Source organism: Syngnathus typhle, linkage group LG1 (assembly GCF_033458585.1).
Source record: "Syngnathus typhle isolate RoL2023-S1 ecotype Sweden linkage group LG1, RoL_Styp_1.0, whole genome shotgun sequence".
In the NCBI taxonomy this organism is placed as follows: domain Eukaryota; kingdom Metazoa; phylum Chordata; class Actinopteri; order Syngnathiformes; family Syngnathidae; genus Syngnathus; species Syngnathus typhle.
The window spans coordinates 13,281,004-13,302,555 of record NC_083738.1 but is presented as its reverse complement, the minus strand read 5'-3'; the positions used below and the strand labels follow the sequence as shown (position 1 = coordinate 13,302,555).

The window sequence follows — 21,552 nt, the reverse complement described above, 5'->3', positions numbered from 1 at the left end:
TCACATAACATGGAGTATTTACAGCGTATTGAAACAATGATGACTTTAAATACAGTATATTACAACCCATTTGTATTTTGCTGTATGCCGAGCGGTAAGAAACCAGAGGGAGGCGCTGTTTGACCAATAAAATAGTCCGTGCGTGACGCAGGGATTGGTGTAACGTTGCTGTTCGGGCAGAAGAAAAAAGAAAAAAACACACACCACAATGGTTTGGGCCGATACCACGGGCCACGTGAATTAGATATATAACTAGTTACGGTTCTGCAGCTTATCAGAGTGAAACGCACGGGCGGTTTTGGAGAACAAGACAGTTAGAGGAATCAAACTATCATTTGGATTACTAATATTTTTATCCGAGCTGAAATTGAACGGATCCGCACACAACAATGGGGTTCGTTTTACTGATGTGTTCTTGTAAGAGGTACGTGCTGCTCTTTGTGTTTTTTTCCTTTGTTCATCGAGCACCTGCTTCAGTCACACATTATTCAATTCCTGAAGAAATGAAGGAAGGATCAATAGTTGCCAACATTGCCAACGATCTGAGCTTGGATGTTAAAACACTAAACAAGAGGAAAATGCGGCTGGATATAATTGCAAACAAGCGATATTTGGACGTGAGAAGGGACACTGGTGAACTGTATATTGTAGAGAAAATTGACAGGGAAATTCTTTGTCCGAGCAAGTCATCAGCTTCTTGTTATCTAAAACTAGAGGTGATTTTAGAAAATCCCGTGCGAATTTTTAACATCGAGGTGGAAGTAATGGATATGAATGACAACGCCCCTCAATTTAGGAGAGACGTCAATCATTTGGACATATCCGAATCAACACCGAAAGGAGATAGATTCTCTCTCAGCAATGCAGTTGATCCGGATGTTGGAAGTAATACAGTAAAAACGTACAGTCTAAGTGAAAGTGAGCATTTTGGCATTGAAATTCAGACTGGAAGGGATGGGTCCAAATTTGCTGAATTAATACTGAAAGAGATGTTAGACCGAGAGAATCAGGCTGTCCACAATTTAATGTTGACGGCAGTAGATGGTGGCAAACCTCCACGTTCTGGGACGGCCAGAATTATTGTTCAAGTGTTAGACACAAATGATAATGCGCCACTGTTTGACAAATCTGTTTACAATGTTAAAATAATGGAAAATTCCCCGATTGGAAGCCTTGTTATTGATCTAAATGCTACTGATTTGGATGAGGGCTCAAATTCGGATTTAACATATACGTATAGTTTATACACACCAGAGAAAACACAAGACACTTTTAATTTGAATCCTTCTACTGGCGAGATTACTGTTAAAGGAATGCTGAATTATGAAGATTTTAAGATTTATGATATGGAAGTTATAGCAGCAGACAGAGGTGTCACTAGTTTATCAGGGCAATGTACGATCAAAATTCTAATTGAGGACATGAATGACAACCATCCAGAAATCTCCATCAAATCTTTTCATACTCCCGTGAGTGAAAACATTGATGTAGACACAGTGATAGCGGTGGTCAGCGTGAGTGATAAGGACTCGGGAAATAACGGAGTGGTGGACCTTCACATTCCACATAATATGCCTTTCACACTGAAGGAGTCTCCCGATAACTATTATAAATTAGTAGTTTCCGAGCCATTGGACCGCGAGAAGGTTCCGGAATACGAAATCACCTTCACTGTTACTGACAGGGGCTCCCCTCCTTTAAGTGACAATGAAACCATGACTTTGCAGCTGCTGGATGTAAATGACAATGTCCCACACTTCCCTCAGTCCTTTTACACCATCCGCGTGATGGAGAATAACGCACCAGGCGCCTTGCTCAGTTCCCCCAGCGCATTTGACCCTGACCTGCACGAGAACCAGTACCTGGTTTACTTCATCTTGGAGAAGGAGATCGCCAACACCTCCATGTCCATGCTGTTCTCCATCAACCCAGAGAATGGGAACCTTTACGCACTCAAGACATTTGACTATGAGATGGAGAAGGAGTTCCTCTTCCACATCGAGGCCCGAGACTCGGGTTCTCCTCCGCTCAGCAGCAACGTCACGGTCCACATCATCATCGTGGATCAGAACGATAACGCCCCCGTGATCGTCTCTCCGTGGCGAGCGCACGGCTCGGTGGTGGAGGAGAAGATCCCCAGATCCACCGACAAAGGCTCTCTGGTGGCCAAGGTGATCGCCTTGGACGTGGATTCTGTGCACAACTCTCGCGTCACCTACCAGTTCCTGCAGGTGACGGACGCCTCCTTGTTCAGTCTTGACCAGTACAACGGCGAGATCCGCACAATGAGGATGTTCAGCTACAAGGATTCACGCCACCAGAGACTGGTTGTGGTAGCCAAGGACAATGGGGAACCGGCTCTCTCTGCAACAGTCACCATCAAGCTCTCCACGGTGGAGACGGCCGTCAAGGCCTACTCGGACATGACCGAGGTGCCTCTGGAATACGACATCTTCTCAGACCTCAACTTGTATCTGGTCATTGGTTTGGGCTCTGTGTCCTTCCTGCTGCTCATCACCATCTTGGTCACCATCGTGCTCAAGTGTCAGAAGGTCAAGCCCAGCAAATCGGCGCCTCCCTGCAGGAACAGCGTGATCAGCGAGAGGAACTCCACCATCGCAGATTCCACTCTGGTGTCCAACGATGCCTACTGGTACAGTCTCTTTCTGGCCGAGACCAGGAAAGGAAAGCTGGTGGTCAGGCAGCCTATGCCGAAAGGCTCCAGGTACATCGTGTCCAGTATTCCCAGGAGTACCGGCGTGTCTGAGACCAGTGGCTCTGCCCCATCTACCTTGCAGGTATGAGTGGTCAGTGGACCCTTTTGATTTCAAATGTAATCAGGATTTCTGAGTTTATTGCAGTGTCACGATGCTGGTTTATTCATTCATGCATCTCTCGAACCTACTATCTTCACAAGGGTCATGGGCGTCTCAGAGCCTATCCTAGCCATCTTGAGTGGTCGGCGGGGTACACCCTGAACTGGTTGCCAGAAAATCGCAGGCCGTGTTGCTTATCCTTACACTTGAAGATTTTTACCTCGTTGGTGTCATTTAAATGATGTTTTATTTGACCATGCAATCATGAACAGACATCAGTTAAGCTAACCCATCCAAAAGTTCCATTTTCAATTTTTTTACCTGATTTCTATATATAATATTTATAAACATATTTTTAAACAAAGCCAGTGAGCCAAACATTTTAAGATAATTTTATAATTATTCTGTAAATCAACACTTCTAACGGCGATTAAAAGAGGCACAACCAAATATCAAACAACTATATATTTCTAGACATCTGTTCCCACAGATCATAATGCTCATTGTTAAAATAGTTCCCGAATACTGTAGTAAAGTAAATGATAGTGTATTTTGTATGTCATTTGTTCTATTTTTAATTAAAGTCATACAATTTGAGTATTTAAATTGATAAGGTATTGCTTGATTCTTTATAGTCTGAGTATTTAGTATTGTCGCTGTGCATGTTTTGTTTTTCTAAAAAAATAATAATAATGTCGGTCACAGCATACTTGGTTTTATTGGAAAATTGTAAATACTTAAGTTCTTGCTTTTCATATCATGCTATTCATTCAATACTGCTGCATTAAAAATTGGACCAATCTAGGAGGTTGGGTAAATTTGACCCAATTTGTCGGCTCGTTTTGTACAAGAAATGGGATTGTTTGTGCAAAACAATCCAGGAAGTTGGGTCAAATTAACAATTGGATTGTTTTTGACTCATCAGTATTAAGAGTGTGACTTCCAGCGTAGTTTTGCATCAACTATCACTCCAAGAATATTATCATACACACTTTCTCAAAAGAATTTACCGATTTGTACTTCGTTTTTGATTTATCTGCATGCACACTTGATCACTGACCCCGTTAAAATAATTATATTACACTGTATGAGTGAAAACAATTAAATTGGGAAATATGGACATTGGTTGCAGGCATTCAAATCATTTTTCATCAACATGAATATGATTATATTTTATACACTATTAATAAAACATGATTTTAATGTGTGCAACCAATATTCCCTTTTTTATGTAAGTCATTTTCAGTGTCTGAAAATAATAACAATAACAAACAATAGTGAAGAGTATTCTCTTACCCGTGGAAAGTATTGGGGAGTTTAGTGCCCTACTCAAGGGCACTTTACGGATTTGAGCCAGGCAGTTGGTACCTTTTAGTATACGCCACATTGCTTACAACTTGTGGTAGAAATGTAGTAATAAATATATTTTTTTGTTACGGGCGCGCTCAATCGATTTATCTATAAACTAATAGGCTACATGAGTTGTCATGGGATTAAAAATAGTATGGTGGCGCTGTTTGTTGTATTTAAATAACAGCTCATTCGCATCGTCATCCGGTCATGGGGCGGTGATGAAATAAACTGGACGATTTGCAGTGCTGAAATAACCGTCTGCCAATGCGGACAATCCGGAATACATTTGCAATTACGCGTTGTGGATATATTTGTATCCTGAAAGCGGACCTGACAAACTCTCATTTGGACCTATACTGAGGTGCAGTGAACGCTCACAAGAACAATGAGGTCCGTTAAAGTTTCGCAGCCACGACAAAGGTACGCATTGTGCGTCATTTTTATTCTTCTCTGTGGCGTTAATCAAATATCCTCTTCGGTGACCCATTATTCCATTCCCGAGGAAATGAAAGAGGGATCCGTCGTTGCCAATCTTGCCACCGATCTGGGATTGGATGTTAAAACCCTAAATCAGAGGAAGATGCGCCTGGACATAATTTCAAACAAAAAATATTTGGACGTGAACAAAGACACCGGGGAGCTGTATATTGTTGAGAAGATAGACAGGGAACACGTCTGCTCAACAAAATCGCTAGGTTCTTGTTATCTCGGACTAGAGATGATCCTGGAAAACCCGTTAAGGATTTTTAACATCGAGGTGGAAATAATGGATATGAACGACAACGCCCCACAATTTCGGAGAGATGCCTTTCATTTGGATATTTCTGAATCGACATCAAAAGGAGAGAGATTTTCTCTCAGCAATGCAGTCGACCCGGATGTTGGCAGTAACACAGTTAAAACATATCATCTTAGTGAAAGTGAGCATTTTAATATTGAGGTTCAGACAGGGAGGGAAGGAAGAAAAATTGCAGATTTAATATTGAATAAGGTTTTAGACCGTGAGCAGCAGGCTGTGCACAATTTAATACTAACGGCAGTAGATGGCGGTACACCGCCACGTTCTGGCACAGCGAGTATTATTGTTCACGTTTTAGACAATAACGATAACGCCCCTCTGTTTGACAAGTCTACTTATAATGTTAAAATAATGGAAAATTCCCCGATTGGAAGCCTTGTTATTGATCTAAATGCTACTGATTTGGATGAGGGCTCAAATTCGGATTTAACATATACGTATAGTTTATACACACCAGAGAAAACACAAGACACTTTTAATTTGAATCCTTCTACTGGCGAGATTACTGTTAAAGGAATGCTGAATTATGAAGATTTTAAGATTTATGATATGGAAGTTATAGCAGCAGACAGAGGTGTCACTAGTTTATCAGGGCAATGTACGATCAAAATTCTAATTGAGGACATGAATGACAACCATCCAGAAATCTCCATCAAATCTTTTCATACTCCCGTGAGTGAAAACATTGATGTCGACACAGTGATAGCAGTGGTCAGCGTGAGTGATAAGGACTCGGGAAATAACGGAGTGGTGGACCTTCACATTCCACATAATATGCCTTTCACACTGAAGGAGTCTCCGGATAACTATTATAAGTTAGTGGTTTCCGAGCCATTGGACCGCGAGAAGGTTCCGGAATACGAAATTACCTTCACTGTCACCGACAGGGGCTCCCCTCCTTTAAGTGACAATGAAACTATGACTTTGCAGCTGCTGGATGTCAATGACAATGTCCCACACTTCCCTCAGTCCTTTTACACCATCCGCGTGATGGAGAACAACGCTCCAGGCGCCTTGCTCAGTTCCCTCAGCGCGTTTGACCCTGACCTTCACGAGAACCAGTACCTGGTTTACTTCATCCTGGAGAAGGAAATCGCCAACACCTCCATGTCCATGCTGTTCTCCATCAACCCAGAGAACGGCAACCTTTACGCTCTCAAGACCTTTGACTATGAGATGGAGAAGGAGTTCCTCTTCCACATCGAGGCCCGAGACTCGGGCTCTCCTCCCCTCAGCAGCAACGTCACGGTCCACATCATCATCGTGGATCAGAATGACAACGCCCCCGTGATCGTCTCTCCGTGGCGCGCGCACGGCTCGGTGGTGGAAGAGAAGCTCCCCAGATCCACCGACAAAGGCTCTCTGGTGGCCAAGGTGATCGCTTTGGATGTGGATTCTGTGCACAACTCTCGCGTCACCTACCAGTTCCTGCAGGTGACGGACTCCTCCTTGTTCAGTCTGGACCAGTACAACGGAGAGATCCGCACCATGAGGATGTTCAGCTACAAGGATTCGCGCCACCAGAGACTGGTTGTGGTCGCCAAGGACAACGGGGAGCCGGCTCTCTCGGCGACAGTCACCATCAAGCTTTCCACGGTGGAGACGGCCGTTAAAGCCTACTCGGACATGACCGAGGTGCCTCTAGAATACGACATCTTCTCAGACCTCAACTTGTATCTGGTTATCGGTCTGGGCTCGGTGTCCTTCCTGCTGCTCATCACCATCTTGGTCACCATCGTGCTTAAGTGTCAGAAGGTCAAGCCCAGCAATTCGGCTCCTCCCTGCAGGAACAGCGTGATCAGCGAGAGGAACTCCACCATTGCAGATTCCACTCTGGTGTCCAACGATGCCTACTGGTACAGTCTCTTCCTGGCCGAGACCAGGAAAGGAAAGCTGGTGGTCAGGCAGCCCATGCCGAAGGGCTCCAGGTACATTGTATCCAGTATTCCCAGGAGCACTGGCATGTCTGAGACCAGCGATTCTGCCCCATCCACCTTGCAGGTATGAAGATGAGCAAATGCATCAGTAACTTGCCCTGTATCCTAACCATATATCGTGTTTAAATTCGAACACCTTAGGCCCGCAAAGCACATAAATCTTTTTTTTTTTTTTTGCATGAATTCTGCACAAGCTGCTAACAGCAGTGATCCAACAGTATATGAAAAATTTAATCTACAACCTTTACTCGTTATCATATTTGTATCAACACTGGAGGAATTATATATAATCAAACTTCCCAGGGAACAAAATCTTATCACAAGACATGCTCCACATGCTCATCAGCTGCCATCAGAAAACACCAATCACACAACTTTAGCACAATAGAACTTTGTTAAAGTTATACAAAGTTCTTATAAAATGTTGTTGATGATTGTAGATAAGCTCTCCCTACAATATAGTTTCACTTCTTTTGATCTTACAGTACCAACTGCCGTGTAACTACTGCATTTGGAGGTTACCTGATCTTTGCAGTCATTAATAATCTGTTATTGTTTGCACACACGGGGAGGATTTGTTTTAACATTATTATCCGTGATTGAGAATGTTATCATTATTATTATTATTATTATTATTTTTAAATTGAGTAGACTGTGTAGTGGGCTTGGGTGCAAAACCCAAGGGTAGGAACGACATATAAAACGTGTTTTGTTTCATTCTGTGAAATGGAGTTATCATTCCTAATTCTTTGTTGTCAAAATTCATGTTTTTATGACCATGATGCATCTTGCCGTGCAACTATTGCTGCTAACTAGCATATGCAAATCAGATACTTTGTCCCACAAGCCTCAAGCTTTGTCCGACGGCTCACAACCATTTAAAATGCCCTCTGGGTCCGACAGAGAAACTCTTGGTAAAGTGAAGAATTTGGGGTCTATAAAGACACTAAGCACGTAGTTGCTTAAATTTCGAAGCAAAACAGAATTAAAAAGTAAATGCTAGGGTACATATTTGAACTGAAAATTATAAGATAATTAAAACACATTCGAGAAAAATAAAACACATACAAAAAAGAAAAAGAAATCATATTGAGGACTCACAATAATAACGACTTTAAATTCAAGCGCACCTTCTTAAATGAACAGGATACATTTGTCTCAAATACATTAATAATATTTTAAAATAATATATTGAATTTATATAGCGCACAAATGGCAGGTGTCGACAACGGACTGTTCAGGTCGCTGCTCCCTACAAATAAAAAAAATCCTCGATTGATGATGAAGTCATTCCTAAAAACGTATTCTATTGGTTCAGGACGAGGGGCGTATTTTTTTTCAATATCAGCGAAGGGAAGAATGATACTACCAGGAATATGATTTTTCTCTGATGCAGAAAAGACGAATTTGCACGAAACGTCATATTCGATCATTTTACACCAAGGACCCTCAAACTCACTATGGCGCGTGCGTCTCTCAGGCATTCGTGGGAACGGTATGTTTGCGTATATATTTGTATTTGTGCCATAATGAACACGGTGTGGACCGTCACACATTATTCTGTCCCCGAAGAGATGGAGGAAGGCTCTGTGGTTGCTAATTTGGCATCGGATTTGGGCTTAGACGTGAGGACGCTCAGCAAGAGGAAAATGCGCATCGATGTTGTCGCAAATAAAAAATACCTTGAGATCAACAAGGACACGGGAGAGCTCTTTGTTCAGGAGAGAATAGACAGGGAGTTATTGTGTCCCTTGAAAACGGCTACGTCCTGTTTTCTTAAATTAGACGCTGCGATTGAGAATCCAATTCGCATGTTTAACATTGAAGTGGAAATCACGGACATTAATGATAACGCTCCTCATTTTCGACGAGGCACCATGCATTTGGACATTTCCGAGTCAAGCCCGGTTGGAGAGAGATTCTCCTTAAATAATGCGGTGGATCCAGATGTTGGAGACAATTCTGTGCAAAACTATCGCCTGAGCGCCAGCCAACATTTTAACATCGAAATTCAGACTGGGAGAGATGGCACCAAGTTTGCAGATTTGATTCTCACTAAGGTGCTGGACAGAGAGCAGCAGGCTGTTCATCATCTCATCCTCACTGCTGTGGACGGAGGACTTCCGGCCCGCACGGGCACGGCCAGTATCATTGTTCGAGTCCTGGATGTCAATGACAACGCCCCATCTTTTGACAAAGACAAGTATTTGGTAGATGTGATAGAGAACTCCCCTATTGGTAGCCTGGTGATTCAATTAAATGCCACCGATTTAGATGAAGGCGCTAATTCTGACGTCTTTTATTTGTATAGTTTATACACGTCAGAAAGAACACAGAATGTGTTTAGTTTAAATCAAGAAAATGGGGAAATCAGAGTGAAGGAGATGATTAATTATGAAGATTTGAAATCCTATGAAATGGAAGTCATTGCTAGTGATAAGGGGCTAAACCCCTTGTCTGGCCAGTGTAAACTGACTGTACAGGTGATAGATATGAATGACAACCACCCTGAAATTTCTATCAAATCATTTCAAAGCCCAGTTAAAGAAAACATAGCTGTCGACACAGTGATAGCAGTGGTCAGCGTGAGTGATAAGGACTCAGGAAATAACGGAGTGGTGGACCTTCATATTCCTCAAAATATGCCTTTCAAACTGAGGGAGTCTCCGGATAACTATTATAAGTTAGTGGTTTCCGAGCCATTAGACCGCGAGAAAGTTGCGGAATATGAAATCACCTTCACTGTCACCGACAGGGGCTCCCCTCCTTTAAGTGACAATGAAACTATGACCTTGCAGCTGCTGGATATTAATGACAATATCCCACACTTTCCTCAGTCCTTTTACACCATCCGCGTGATGGAGAATAACGCTCCAGGTGCCTTGCTCAGTTCCCTCAGCGCGTTTGACCCTGACCTCCACGAGAACCAGTACCTGGTTTACTTTATCCTGGAGAAGGAGATTGCCAACACCTCCATTTCCATGCTGTTCTCCATCAGCCCAGAGAACGGCAACCTTTACGCACTCAAGACTTTTGACTATGAGATGGAGAAGGATTTCCTCTTCCACATCGAGGCCCGAGACTCGGGCTCTCCTCCGCTCAGCAGCAACGTGACGGTCCACATCATCATTGTGGATCAAAACGACAACGCCCCAGTAATCGTCTCACCGTGGCGAGCGCACGGCTCGGTGGTGGAGGAGAAGATCCCCAGATCCACCGACAAAGGTTCTCTGGTGGCCAAGGTGATCGCCTTGGACGTGGATTCTGTGCACAACTCTCGTGTCACCTACCAGTTCCTGCAGGTGACGGATGCCTCCTTGTTCAGTCTGGACCAGTACAATGGAGAGATTCGCACCATGAGGATGTTCAGCTACAAGGATTCGCGCCACCAGAGACTGGTTGTGGTCGCCAAGGACAACGGGGAGCCGGCTCTCTCAGCGACGGTCACCATCAAGCTGTCCACGGTGGAGACGGCCGTCAAGGCCTACTCGGACATGACAGAGGTGCCTCTGGAATATGACATTTTCTCCGACCTCAACCTGTATCTGGTCATCGGTCTGGGCTCGGTGTCCTTCCTGCTGCTCATCACCATCTTGGTCACCATCGTGCTCAAGTGTCAGAAGGTCAAGCCCAGCAAAGCGGCTCCTCCCTGCAGGAACAGCGTGATCAGCGAGAGGAACTCCACCATCGCAGATTCCACTCTGGTGTCCAACGATGCCTACTGGTACAGTCTCTTCCTTGCTGAGACCAGAAAAGGAAAGCTGGTGGTCAGGCAGCCCATGCCGAAGGGCTCCAGGTACATCGTGTCCAGTATTCCCAGGAGCACTGGCATGTCTGAGACCAGCGACTCCGCTCCTTCCACCTTGCAGGTATGACGACACATCCGTCAAACATCTGCAGTGTTCTGAGAGCCTCAGTGATTCTATGTCAAGTGCGCCTATCTAACCAGAGCAGCACCACCTTGCTGTGTTATGATAGCTGTTTAATTACAGTATATTTTTTATGGCATCCAATCTTAAATGAAATATACATATCAGTTGCACAGGATTAAAATTTGTTCATTTAACATGAATCATTAGGATATTATCGTGGAAAAATACATCAGTGAACCCAATTTTAATCATATGCATCTGAAAGTTAAGTGTAATTATGAGTTAAATTACATAGACCAAATACTGTAAACTTGTGTCCTTTTTGTCAACATTCTACCCTAAACTTAAATAATAAAACTCGTATGGAAAAGGAACTAAATGATGTGTTTTATTGTTATTAATTACATTATAGAAACATAGTGTAGGAAGAGTTAATGAGGTAGAAAGTTGATATGAAGTTGATGTTTATTTACATAAAGTTGAAAATGATTTAAAATATGTTATTCATGTACATATAAGATTTGAAAATAACAAAATGATCTACTGCGATGTTTCCAAACTCTTATTGGACGAAGGCACCCAATAGAAAAATCATTTCACACTGCCTAACAATTATTCACAAAACTAGGTGAATTGGAATAATTATTGGTCTGAATGCATTAGAAAAATTAGAGTCCGTGTTTTATCTGGGCAAGTCAAAGATGATATACTCACAGGACTTATTTTGTTTCATGAATGGTAACAACTGCATACACGGATTTCGCATCTTCTTTATCTTGCGGTGGAGCATTTCTGTTCTGCTTGTCACTGTAATAATAACTAGCATACATAAATGAACAAATCTGTAATTTATACATTCTAATTAAGTGAAAAATTAAGTGGTTTTATATCATTTCCGGTGGCTCGTGGCTAAGAATCACAGCTCTACATGCATATAACAAACAAGCAATTGCATAGTATTGGCCAACGGTTTTAAAACATGAAGGTAAGACTCAAAATCAAGACTTTTACATATTTTCATTTTTATTATGTTGTTGCATGTCTGTATTTAAATCCCTGTTTGACACATTGCAATGTTAAATGGTTTGGCACCCTGACCATGTTGGCGCTAACACAACTGAAGCTTTTTAGGTGTACTGGTTTTTGAACTTTTTAAATGACAAGTCATTCACAATGTTGTTGCTGTTTTTTACATGCTGCCATGAGATTTGCATCAAAATTAGCCTAAATTATATGAACTATTGAATTATATCTGCTCATTGTTTTACAAATGTTTTGCTCTCACTATTTGCTGGTACTTTGCATTCTTTTATTTGAGTTAGGCCTATTATTTGGGTTAAAACAAATCAACATTTTTGAGATAGTACACCAGAATGCTTTAAATTTGACACATTTTATACAATTGCATGTTGACGTTTATAGTGCATCTCGGCTTTAGAATATAAGCTAACAGGGGGAAACATAAATGCCCTTCACCTCGAGCGCTGCCTTTACAAATCAATTACTAGATTGATGGATGGATGACCTACAGAGAAAGATAGATGACGTTATCAGTAGGCTTTAAGAGAAATAAATCAGTGTCACGGGAATGAGTGTGATTGGGTTTGTACCCATTTACAACCACTAGACTCTATACTGAAAATGCGACTCTTTGTTCTGAAAAAATATTGCATTATGTTCTAAAAAGGATTCCATAAAATATAATCAAATATTTTAGGACGTATCACACATTAGTTTTGTACATTAAGTTTATTATACCAACACAACAAATTGATTAATTACTTTACAGTTCATAATAAAAAAGTTTGATAATTTATTCAGAACAAATATATTAAAAAAAAAAATACTTGCAAATGGATATCTATACCTTGTGTTATTATTTTTTAAACAATGTAAACACTTATTGTGCTGAAGTTTGGATTTGTTAAATAACTTAAGTTAGGATATATATCGATGTGGGTCTGAAAACATTGGCTGTTATTTTGTCACGAAACAAATTAGCTTTTTTATTAATAATAACTAAACGTTGGGATATCAGTCGTTTTTAAAATGTAAGGATTCTTAAAAACGAATTTCGTCGCTGCTGTCCACAAAATCTCCCACTGGTGACGTATTTGGTCTCGCAAATTCTCATTGGAGGAGGACTAGACAAGACGTTCAGCAGTGACGTCACACGAGACATAAGCGGTGAGAAAATAGAATTGTTTTAACATCCTTGTTGTGCATAGTCGTTTAATAGAAGATCGTCTCCTCTACCTTTCGCAGCGCTTAAAGGATTTTATCATCAACATGATGCACCGCTTCTGTAAGTTAGTCGAGACGCGCTCACTTGTCTTGCTTCTCTTTTTGTGCGCACTGGTGGACATGGTGTTGTCTGTCACCCACTACTCGATTCCTGAAGAGATGGAGGAAGGTTCAGTGGTTGCTAATTTGGCGTCCGATTTGGGCTTAGACGTGAGGACGCTGAGCAAGAGGAAAATGCGCATCGATGTGGTCGCAAATAAAAAATATTTAGACATCAACAAAGACACGGGAGAGCTCTTCATTTTGGAGAGAATTGACAGAGAATTTCTGTGTACCTCCAAAACAACGACGTATTGCTTTCTAAAATTGGACGCAACGATTGAAAATCCCATACGCATGTTTAACATTGAAGTGGAAATCTTGGACATTAATGATAACGCTCCTCATTTTCGACGAGGCACCATGCATTTGGACATATCCGAGTCCAGCACGGTTGGAGAGAGATTCTCCCTGAATAATGCAGTGGATCCAGATGTTGGAGACAATTCTGTGCAAAACTATCACCTGAGCGCCAGCCAACATTTCAACATCGAAATTCAGACGGGGAGGGATGGCTCCAAGTTTGCAGATTTGATTCTAACAAAGGTGTTGGACAGAGAGCAGCAGGCTGTTCATCATCTCATCCTTACTGCTGTGGACGGAGGAGTTCCGGCCCGCACGGGCACGGCCAGTATCATTGTTCGAGTCCTGGATGTCAATGACAACGCCCCATCTTTTGACAAAGACAAATATTTGGTAGATGTGATGGAGAACTCCCCTATTGGTAGTCTGTTAATTCAATTAAATGCCACCGATCTAGATGAAGGCTCTAATTCTGACGTCTTTTATTCGTATAGTTTATATACGTCAGAAAGAACACAAAATGTGTTTAGTTTAAATCAAGAAAATGGTGAAATCAGAGTGAAGGAGATGATTAATTATGAAGATTTGAAATCTTATGAAATGGAAGTCATTGCTAGTGATAAGGGGCTAAGCCCCTTGTCTGGACAGTGTAAACTGACTATACAGGTGATAGATATGAATGACAACCATCCAGAAATCTCCATCAAGTCCTTTCAAAGCCCAGTTAAAGAAAACATAGCTGTCGACACAGTGATAGCAGTGGTCAGCGTGAGTGATAAGGACTCAGGAAATAACGGTGTGGTGGACCTTCATATTCCACAAAATATGCCTTTCAAACTGAGGGAGTCTCCGGATAACTATTATAAGTTAGTGGTTTCTGAGCCATTGGACCGCGAGAAGGTTCCGGAATACGAAATCGCCTTCACTGTTACTGACAGGGGCTCCCCTCCTTTATGTGACAATGAAACCATGACTTTGCAGCTGCTGGATGTCAATGACAATGTCCCACACTTCCCTCAGTCCTTTTACACCATCCGGGTGATGGAGAATAACGCTCCAGGAGCCTTGCTCAGTTCCCTCAGCGCGTTTGACCCTGACCTCCACGAGAACCAGTACCTGGTTTACTTCATCCTAGAGAAGGAGATTGCCAACACCTCCATGTCCATGCTGTTCTCCATCAACCCAGAGAACGGCAACCTTTACGCTCTCAAGACATTTGATTATGAGATGGAAAAGGAGTTCCTTTTCCACATTGAGGCCCGAGACTCGGGTTCTCCTCCACTCAGCAGTAACGTCACGGTCCACATCATCATCGTGGATCAGAACGACAACGCCCCCGTGATCGTCTCTCCGTGGCGCGCGCACGGCTCGGTGGTGGAGGAGAAGATCCCTAGATCCACCGACAAAGGCTCTCTGGTGGCCAAGGTGATCGCTTTGGATGTGGATTCCGTGCACAACTCTCGCGTCACCTACCAGTTCCTGCAGGTGACGGATGCCTCCTTGTTCAGTCTGGACCAGTACAATGGAGAGATTCGCACCATGAGGATGTTCAGCTACAAGGATTCGCGCCACCAGAGACTGGTTGTGGTCGCCAAGGACAACGGGGAGCCGGCTCTCTCAGCGACAGTCACCATCAAGCTGTCCACGGTGGAGACGGCCATCAAGGCCTACTCGGACATGACCGAGGTGCCTCTGGAATACGACATCTTCTCCGACCTCAACTTGTATCTGGTCATTGGTCTGGGCTCGGTGTCCTTCCTGCTGCTCATCACCATCTTGGTCACCATCGTGCTCAAGTGTCAAAAGGTCAAGCCCAGCAAAGCGGCTCCTCCCTCCAGGAACAGCGTGATCAGCGAGAGGAACTCCACCATCGCAGATTCCACTCTGGTGTCCAACGATGCCTATTGGTACAGTCTCTTCCTGGCCGAAACCAGGAAAGGAAAGCTGGTGGTCAGGCAGCCTATGCCGAAAGGCTCCAGGTACATTGTGTCCAGTATTCCCAGGAGCACCGGCGTGTCTGAGACCAGCGACTCTGCTCCTTCCACCTTGCAGGTAAAATTATTTGCAAATTTCACTGTAGTGATGAAGAATGAAAACTAATGCAGTCACAGTTCAGCATTTTCTTACATTAAATATATGACAAACTGCAGGTTGGACACTAGGAGATTAATTGAATAAAACATTTAATGTTCTACTTTTTAAGTCTCGCAATTTGTGAACTTAATTGAATAAAAATTGTAATGTTCTACTTTTTAGGCTCTGAATTTATGGACTTTTTACAAATGTGCATTTTTACAAATGTTCCGATTATGCTGTTGCGTTATTCCGTGCACACTATTTATAATGCTTTGAGATATTTTCTTGCATACATTCGTGCATGTGTGGTTTCTATGTGTGACCGGCTCTTGTGATATGCCTAAAACAAACAAAACAAAAACATGAAATTGTTTTAGAAACAGCCTTCAAATTGTGTCGCAGCTACTGCTGTTGATGTTAAAACTGGTTTGGTCATTATCCTACAATATAATTAATTACATGAGTGGACATGGTGGGTATTAAAACAGGTTTACATTCTAAAAGTTCATGAATAAAAATACAAAAATAAAATCATGTACAAAGCCACTTACTGATCCTTTTTGTAATATCACCACAAATTAATAAAGATTTAATATAAGTTGATGGCAACATCTGATGCTTCCATTATGCTTAAATTCATCAATCATGTTTTTTCTGAGTTTTACGAAGCAACAGACTCCAAACTAAACAAAACTAGACTGAAACTAAACCGAAACTAAATCAATTAAAACTGCTTTGCAGACGTTCTGTCACGCCCATGCCAGAGCACGCTCGGCCGTCAACTTCCGTCAGCCTAACCTCTTCATTATCGTCCTGTCTGTCACCTGCTCCCTCTTGTTACCTGATGTATTTAAACCCTGCTTGTGTGTTCTTCCTCGTCGGTGTCTACTGTTGTTTCCATTCCTGGCCATGCCCAGTGTTCCTGTTCTTGTCGTCTGGGTTTCCCTCGGCCTGTCTGGAGGCTCACGGTCAGAATTTTAGCCTGGTCCAATTGGACGTTGGTCGGTCGGTCTGTCTGTCTGTCTGTTTGCTGTGTCGTCGGTTCCCTACCTGCCTCCCTTCCAGCTCCCTCTCCCTTCAATAAATCCTGGTTCAAGCTGCATTTGGTTGCCCTGGCTCAACTCATTCCTGACATGTTCTATCTTTTATTACACTGTCTGTTATTCACATCCAAGTATAAGATCTAGCAGAAACAATGTTAAATGTATTTTTGTTTTTAATGAAACGTGTGTGTCTATCATTCAGGGCCTCAGCTGTTGAATCCGGCAACTATGTTCATATTGTCTCTGGAGTGAAACGTTCACCACAGGATAACTTTAACAATGAATTGTTTTTATGAGCTCTGTAATGACCCCACCTTACTTTTCTCTTTTTCTTCCCTCTCTAAAGTACCCGAAATGAGGGAAGGCCACCCCACAGCTTGGAGGTATGCAGGCGTCACTCTCAGCGGATTCACTTTCAAGAAATGACCTCTTCTCTTCCTTTGTTTGAAATGCTTTGTGGGTTTTTTTCTTTGTGCTTTTCTCAGTTGGTGTTTATTTCTGTTGAATTCCTCTTCCCTCACAGACACATTGTTTCACCTCTTCATGTCCTTGTTTTGTCTGCGCTTGATCACATCAATAGCATCCAAACAGATATGCATGCCAGAAAAAAGAATAGAATCTGTTTATCTAATTGACTATCAATTTGTTGAGTGACACAATTAGATCATTTACAGCATAAGTGACGCATGCTTGATATGATACAGCATGTGTACAAAGTTGTGGGTCAACTGCACCCAGTCTTTGAATGCACCTGTTAACCTATACCATACTGCTTACATTCTAGTACTGGACACAACTCTAAATACAACATTTCAGTGCTCATCTATTTTAGTGACATTTTCTTGTAGGTAGGCTAAGGTGCAATTACTGTTTTGCACTGCATCATGGAAATCATGCAAATGAGGGTCGCACCAGACGCCGTCTGTTTTTCTGAAGCACAATAGAGTAAAACTGCACATTTCAAAGTGGCCTATTATTTTGGGCAACCTATGGCACACCAGTGCAATAATCTTGATGAGTAATACCACCTATTGAAAAAAAGAAGTTCTCACTAGCATATAGGTGGACCGATTACTGTACAAATGTGAAATAGGCCATTTGTGTTTATTTAAAACATTTGGCTAAAGCAAATGGTAGCAGGAACAACAGTGTTGCATTTATATTATTTTCAGTGTACTTGCTGACATAACTGCAAAAACTACAACAATATTCACATTGTTACAAATGCATGTTTCCCCCCCCCGACAGCTTCAATGACAAATCATTCTGAACTAATGTTTCTCATTATAAAACTTTGTTATTGGACTTTGACTGTGCTGCTTCTCCCACATTGCTTTGGTTACAGTTGTAAACAGTTTGCATGTTTGACCTATTTTTTGTGTATGCAGGGAATGTGCAAAATGAGCCCAGTTTCCTAGCAACTGCTCCTTCTCATATTTCCCAAGCATGGTGTTTGTCATAGTATTTACATTCAATGATATATCCCATCATTTGTGTCTTCAGCCTGCAACCTCCCCTTCTTCTTGTCTCAGAATGCATCTCAGCTTCAAGAAACCATTCAATTAACTATCTCTAGTTTTTCAAACTATCTTTTGGTCTAATTGACAGGCATCTACGACCAGCAGCACTCAATCCACATGGAGGCCAGAACTGCCCCATTTGCAAATTAGAACCAGTCATGAGCGGAGACCTCCAGAGGAAAAGAGATCACCCGGAATTGACATCACTCTCATTCCCGTCATGCTCAGCCTGGTTCCTCATACTTGACATCCACTGAATGCTGCGGTGAAGGTCTCCCCAACCCTTCTTACGATCTCCTCTATTCTTTAAGCACATGAAAAGCCAATCTAAGCCTTTTTAAAAGTTTCCAGTGTGCACGGCATGACCGCATGGCTTCAACCACTCTTCATCCCAAAAATATGTTAATGTATACGTCATTTCCCAAGATACAGACTGGACAATGAGAAGTCCAAAAAGCAAAAACAGAGGAACAATGTGAGTGGACAATTGGATGTGGAATTCCCTAAATGAGACTGTATTGCCTCATAGGACCAACCATACATAACGTGTACAGTATTTTACATTTTCATCTACTTTGTCTCCCTGGTTTTCTGCATTATCATCAATGGAAATGGCACAGTATGTTAAAAAAGCAACAACATGTAGTTTACAAGAATGAGATTGGATTTGTATAACTAGTGACATCTGGTTTTTGTAAATGGCATCATGAGCAAAGCCCCCAGATTTGAATGAGTGTGCAGAATAATTGGGGTGACTTAAACCTACCGTCTCGAGAATTTCATGAAGGAATAATGATTTGTTTGTAATATTTCAAACATTGTGGTTTAAGAAAAAAAGAACGCGCCCATTGCTACTTAGTTCAAACTGTATTGAAATGATGGTCAACTATAGAAAAAGAAGTATATTCAGCACATGTACTGTACATTCCAATGGTAAAAATTAGCCACTGTAATGTGGTGCCTAACCTTTGTTACAAAATGATCTCATGTAAACAAGTTGGGTTGTTAGGTCAACAACTGCGGAAATGAGAGGCCTTTTGTCAGTGTTCACCCACTTTCAATATTTTTATTGCATGGAATAACCATCATAGTTTTAGGTAGTGTACAACCCATTTTCTGTATCAACAATAATCATCCTCTCAGAATAAAACTGAGGAACAGGACAGTTGTGCACAGTATCATGAATTTTCCTTCTTCAATAATACAATATATACAAGTGTTATTGATTATAATCATGAATACAATAAATACAAGTGTTCTTGATTCTGATTTACTCAGCTGAGGAACATAAGTACCCTCCTTGTATATACCACAAAATATACATCATATTGTTTACTTTTGGATTTAAGAACGAAAACTGTTGGTTGTCCCTCAATATCAAGCTTGTCTAAAGTTATGTAACATGGTTCATTATATGTTTCAAAATGTTTACAGTACTGGAATTGTGTATTTGTCACCAAATAAAACCTGTGCTCAGGTGTTTACTGACTACTTGACCTGCAATACAACACGGAAGTTCTGTACAGAAAACAACAACTACATACTATACAAGTGTATGGTGATGTTTTCCTTGAAATGCAATTCTTAGACTTTTCCCACTTCTATCCTGAGGATAAATGTTTATATTCGAGTGCACACAATTTTAAGAAAAAAAAACATTGGACTTGATGGAGCCATAAACGAGTTAATCAACTCAGAAGACAATACAATGTCATAAAATGCCTTCCAGCTGAATATTGTGGCCCCAAAAATGATGTCGTATTCATCTTTTCAGTGCCAATCACATTAACACATCCAGTAAATAATATAATCTATTCTGGGTAAACACTTGAGTGGCTGCAGCTTACATGTTCAAAGTTGTGATGTTTTACGAGCAAGTACGTAAAAAAGTGCATTTGTACAGTGGTGCTTTGACAGTGAAATATATAGTTGTGTGTGTGTGTGTAATGTGATCTTATTGTATAACAAACTGAATAAAAACACAACAGAACTAATGGGTTGTTATGTGATGTTAAGTGAATGATACTATTTGATTTATGTCCACTGTTTGTGTTGATACAGTGATGCACATCATCACCAGACACATTTTTGTCAGTGAATACTTACATCACGTCATTATTAGGCCTGATCAAGCAGCAAATTAGACAAAAGATCCAGAATTCATGCCTGCCTCACTCTTGCCTCCTGCTTGGTCTCCAGGGAGATGAGCTCTAATAAGGAGAGGTCCATTTAGGAAGAAAGGCTTTGTCACTTTGCCACGTAAGTCGGGATGTTACATACCATTTTTATCTCTAAATGTTAGTGAGATTTATAAAAACTAAAATAAGAATTCATATGAACGCACCGTCCACATTTAAAAAAAAATTGGCGTGCATCACGATTTGCTTTGGTTGCAGCATTCTCAGCATCCCTCCCCCATCTCCTTCCTCAGCAGTGACCTGCGGAAAGGAGCTGCGTTGCCATGACTACGAGCTGTCTGCTCCCTGAAGGGCGTTGTGCCTGGTGCTCTGACGCAGCCTGCCATTTGATATTCAATCATACACACAATGCTCGCGCACGCACGCTAGCGTGCTCGTGCAGACAACACAACATCCTTTCTCTTGAGTGTTAATGGGAATCAGTTGCAATCGTATAGAGTTTGTTCAAATTGGTGCAGTAGGGAGGGAGGGATGGGCGAGGTTATACGTTACAATATGCAGGAGCGCTTGGACATGCGCAGCTTGATTTGGCCTATATCCAGAAGTATGACGCAATTGTGGAGAGGGGTGTGTCGAATGTTTGTTCTTTTCCTTTCTTTCTTTCTTTCTTTCTTTCTTTCTTTCTTTCTTTCTTTCTTTCTTTCTTTCTTTCTTTCTTTCTTTCTTTCTTTCTTTCTTTCTTTCTTTCTTTCTTTCTTTCTTTCTTTCTTTCTTTCTTTCTTTCTTTCTTTCTTTCTTTCTTTCTTTTTTACGTTTGCACATACGATATCAATTCATCTATGTAAATAAAAGGTTGTACGCACACCGAATTTAATAATTATTGTGGAGACACTGTTTTTAGAGAAATCAAGTAGACGTGAATGGACGTGTAACAGTGGCAGGCTCAGATATTCTCCACAAGAGGTCGCTGTTGTCCACTCAGTATGAGGATGATGGTGGGAGGGTACTGGATGGAGCACACTGAGAAATAATCATGTACTACATGCCATATCTGGTCCTGTATATTAGAATATTCTCTACATCATTTGAAGGGAGAATTTGAGATTTTCAGAAAAAAAGAACGGATAAAAGGGGGAACACATTTTCCAAGGTATGTCACGCCCATGCCAGAGCACGCTCGGCCGTCAACTTCCCTCAGCCACACCCTTTCGTTATCATCATGTCTGTCACCTACACCTGTTACCTGATGTATTTAAACCCTGCCCGTGTTCCTCGTTGTCAGTGTCTACTGTTGTGTTCTGTCCCTGTCCATGCCCAGTGTTCCTGGTCCTGTCATCTGGTTTTCCCCCGGT

General features: G+C 41.7%; 4 protein-coding genes across 4 annotated transcripts; all 4 read left to right on the top strand.

Moving 5' to 3' along the window:
- Positions 1-231: 231 nt before the first annotated feature.
- LOC133161165 (protocadherin alpha-C2-like) lies at positions 232-2,804 on the top strand. Its single transcript, XM_061289443.1, has one exon. The coding sequence runs from the start codon at positions 390-392 to the stop codon at positions 2,802-2,804; it is 2,415 nt and encodes an 804-aa protein (XP_061145427.1). The 5' UTR covers positions 232-389.
- Positions 2,805-4,542: 1,738 nt separating this feature from the next.
- On the top strand, positions 4,543-6,975 carry LOC133161147 (protocadherin alpha-C2-like). Its single transcript, XM_061289420.1, has one exon. The coding sequence runs from the start codon at positions 4,555-4,557 to the stop codon at positions 6,973-6,975; it is 2,421 nt and encodes an 806-aa protein (XP_061145404.1). The 5' UTR covers positions 4,543-4,554.
- A 1,384-nt stretch (positions 6,976-8,359) lies between these two features.
- LOC133161156 (protocadherin alpha-C2-like) lies at positions 8,360-10,780 on the top strand. The gene has a single exon (XM_061289430.1). The coding sequence runs from the start codon at positions 8,366-8,368 to the stop codon at positions 10,778-10,780; it is 2,415 nt and encodes an 804-aa protein (XP_061145414.1). The 5' UTR covers positions 8,360-8,365.
- A 2,188-nt stretch (positions 10,781-12,968) lies between these two features.
- LOC133161140 (protocadherin alpha-C2-like) lies at positions 12,969-20,022 on the top strand. Its single transcript, XM_061289409.1, has 3 exons — positions 12,969-15,475; positions 16,889-16,925; positions 18,151-20,022. The coding sequence occupies exons 1-2, from the start codon at positions 13,067-13,069 to the stop codon at positions 16,898-16,900; spliced, it is 2,421 nt and encodes an 806-aa protein (XP_061145393.1). The 5' UTR covers positions 12,969-13,066; the 3' UTR covers positions 16,901-16,925; positions 18,151-20,022.
- Positions 20,023-21,552: the final 1,530 nt, after the last annotated feature.

Bases quoted from the DNA above. Each gene is read 5' to 3' on its own strand.
- LOC133161140 (XM_061289409.1), top strand. From the start codon at position 13,067: ATGATGCACCGCTTCTGTAAGTTAGTCGAGACGCGCTCACTTGTCTTG.
- LOC133161165 (XM_061289443.1), top strand. From the start codon at position 390: ATGGGGTTCGTTTTACTGATGTGTTCTTGTAAGAGGTACGTGCTGCTC.
- LOC133161156 (XM_061289430.1), top strand. From the start codon at position 8,366: ATGGCGCGTGCGTCTCTCAGGCATTCGTGGGAACGGTATGTTTGCGTA.
- LOC133161147 (XM_061289420.1), top strand. From the start codon at position 4,555: ATGAGGTCCGTTAAAGTTTCGCAGCCACGACAAAGGTACGCATTGTGC.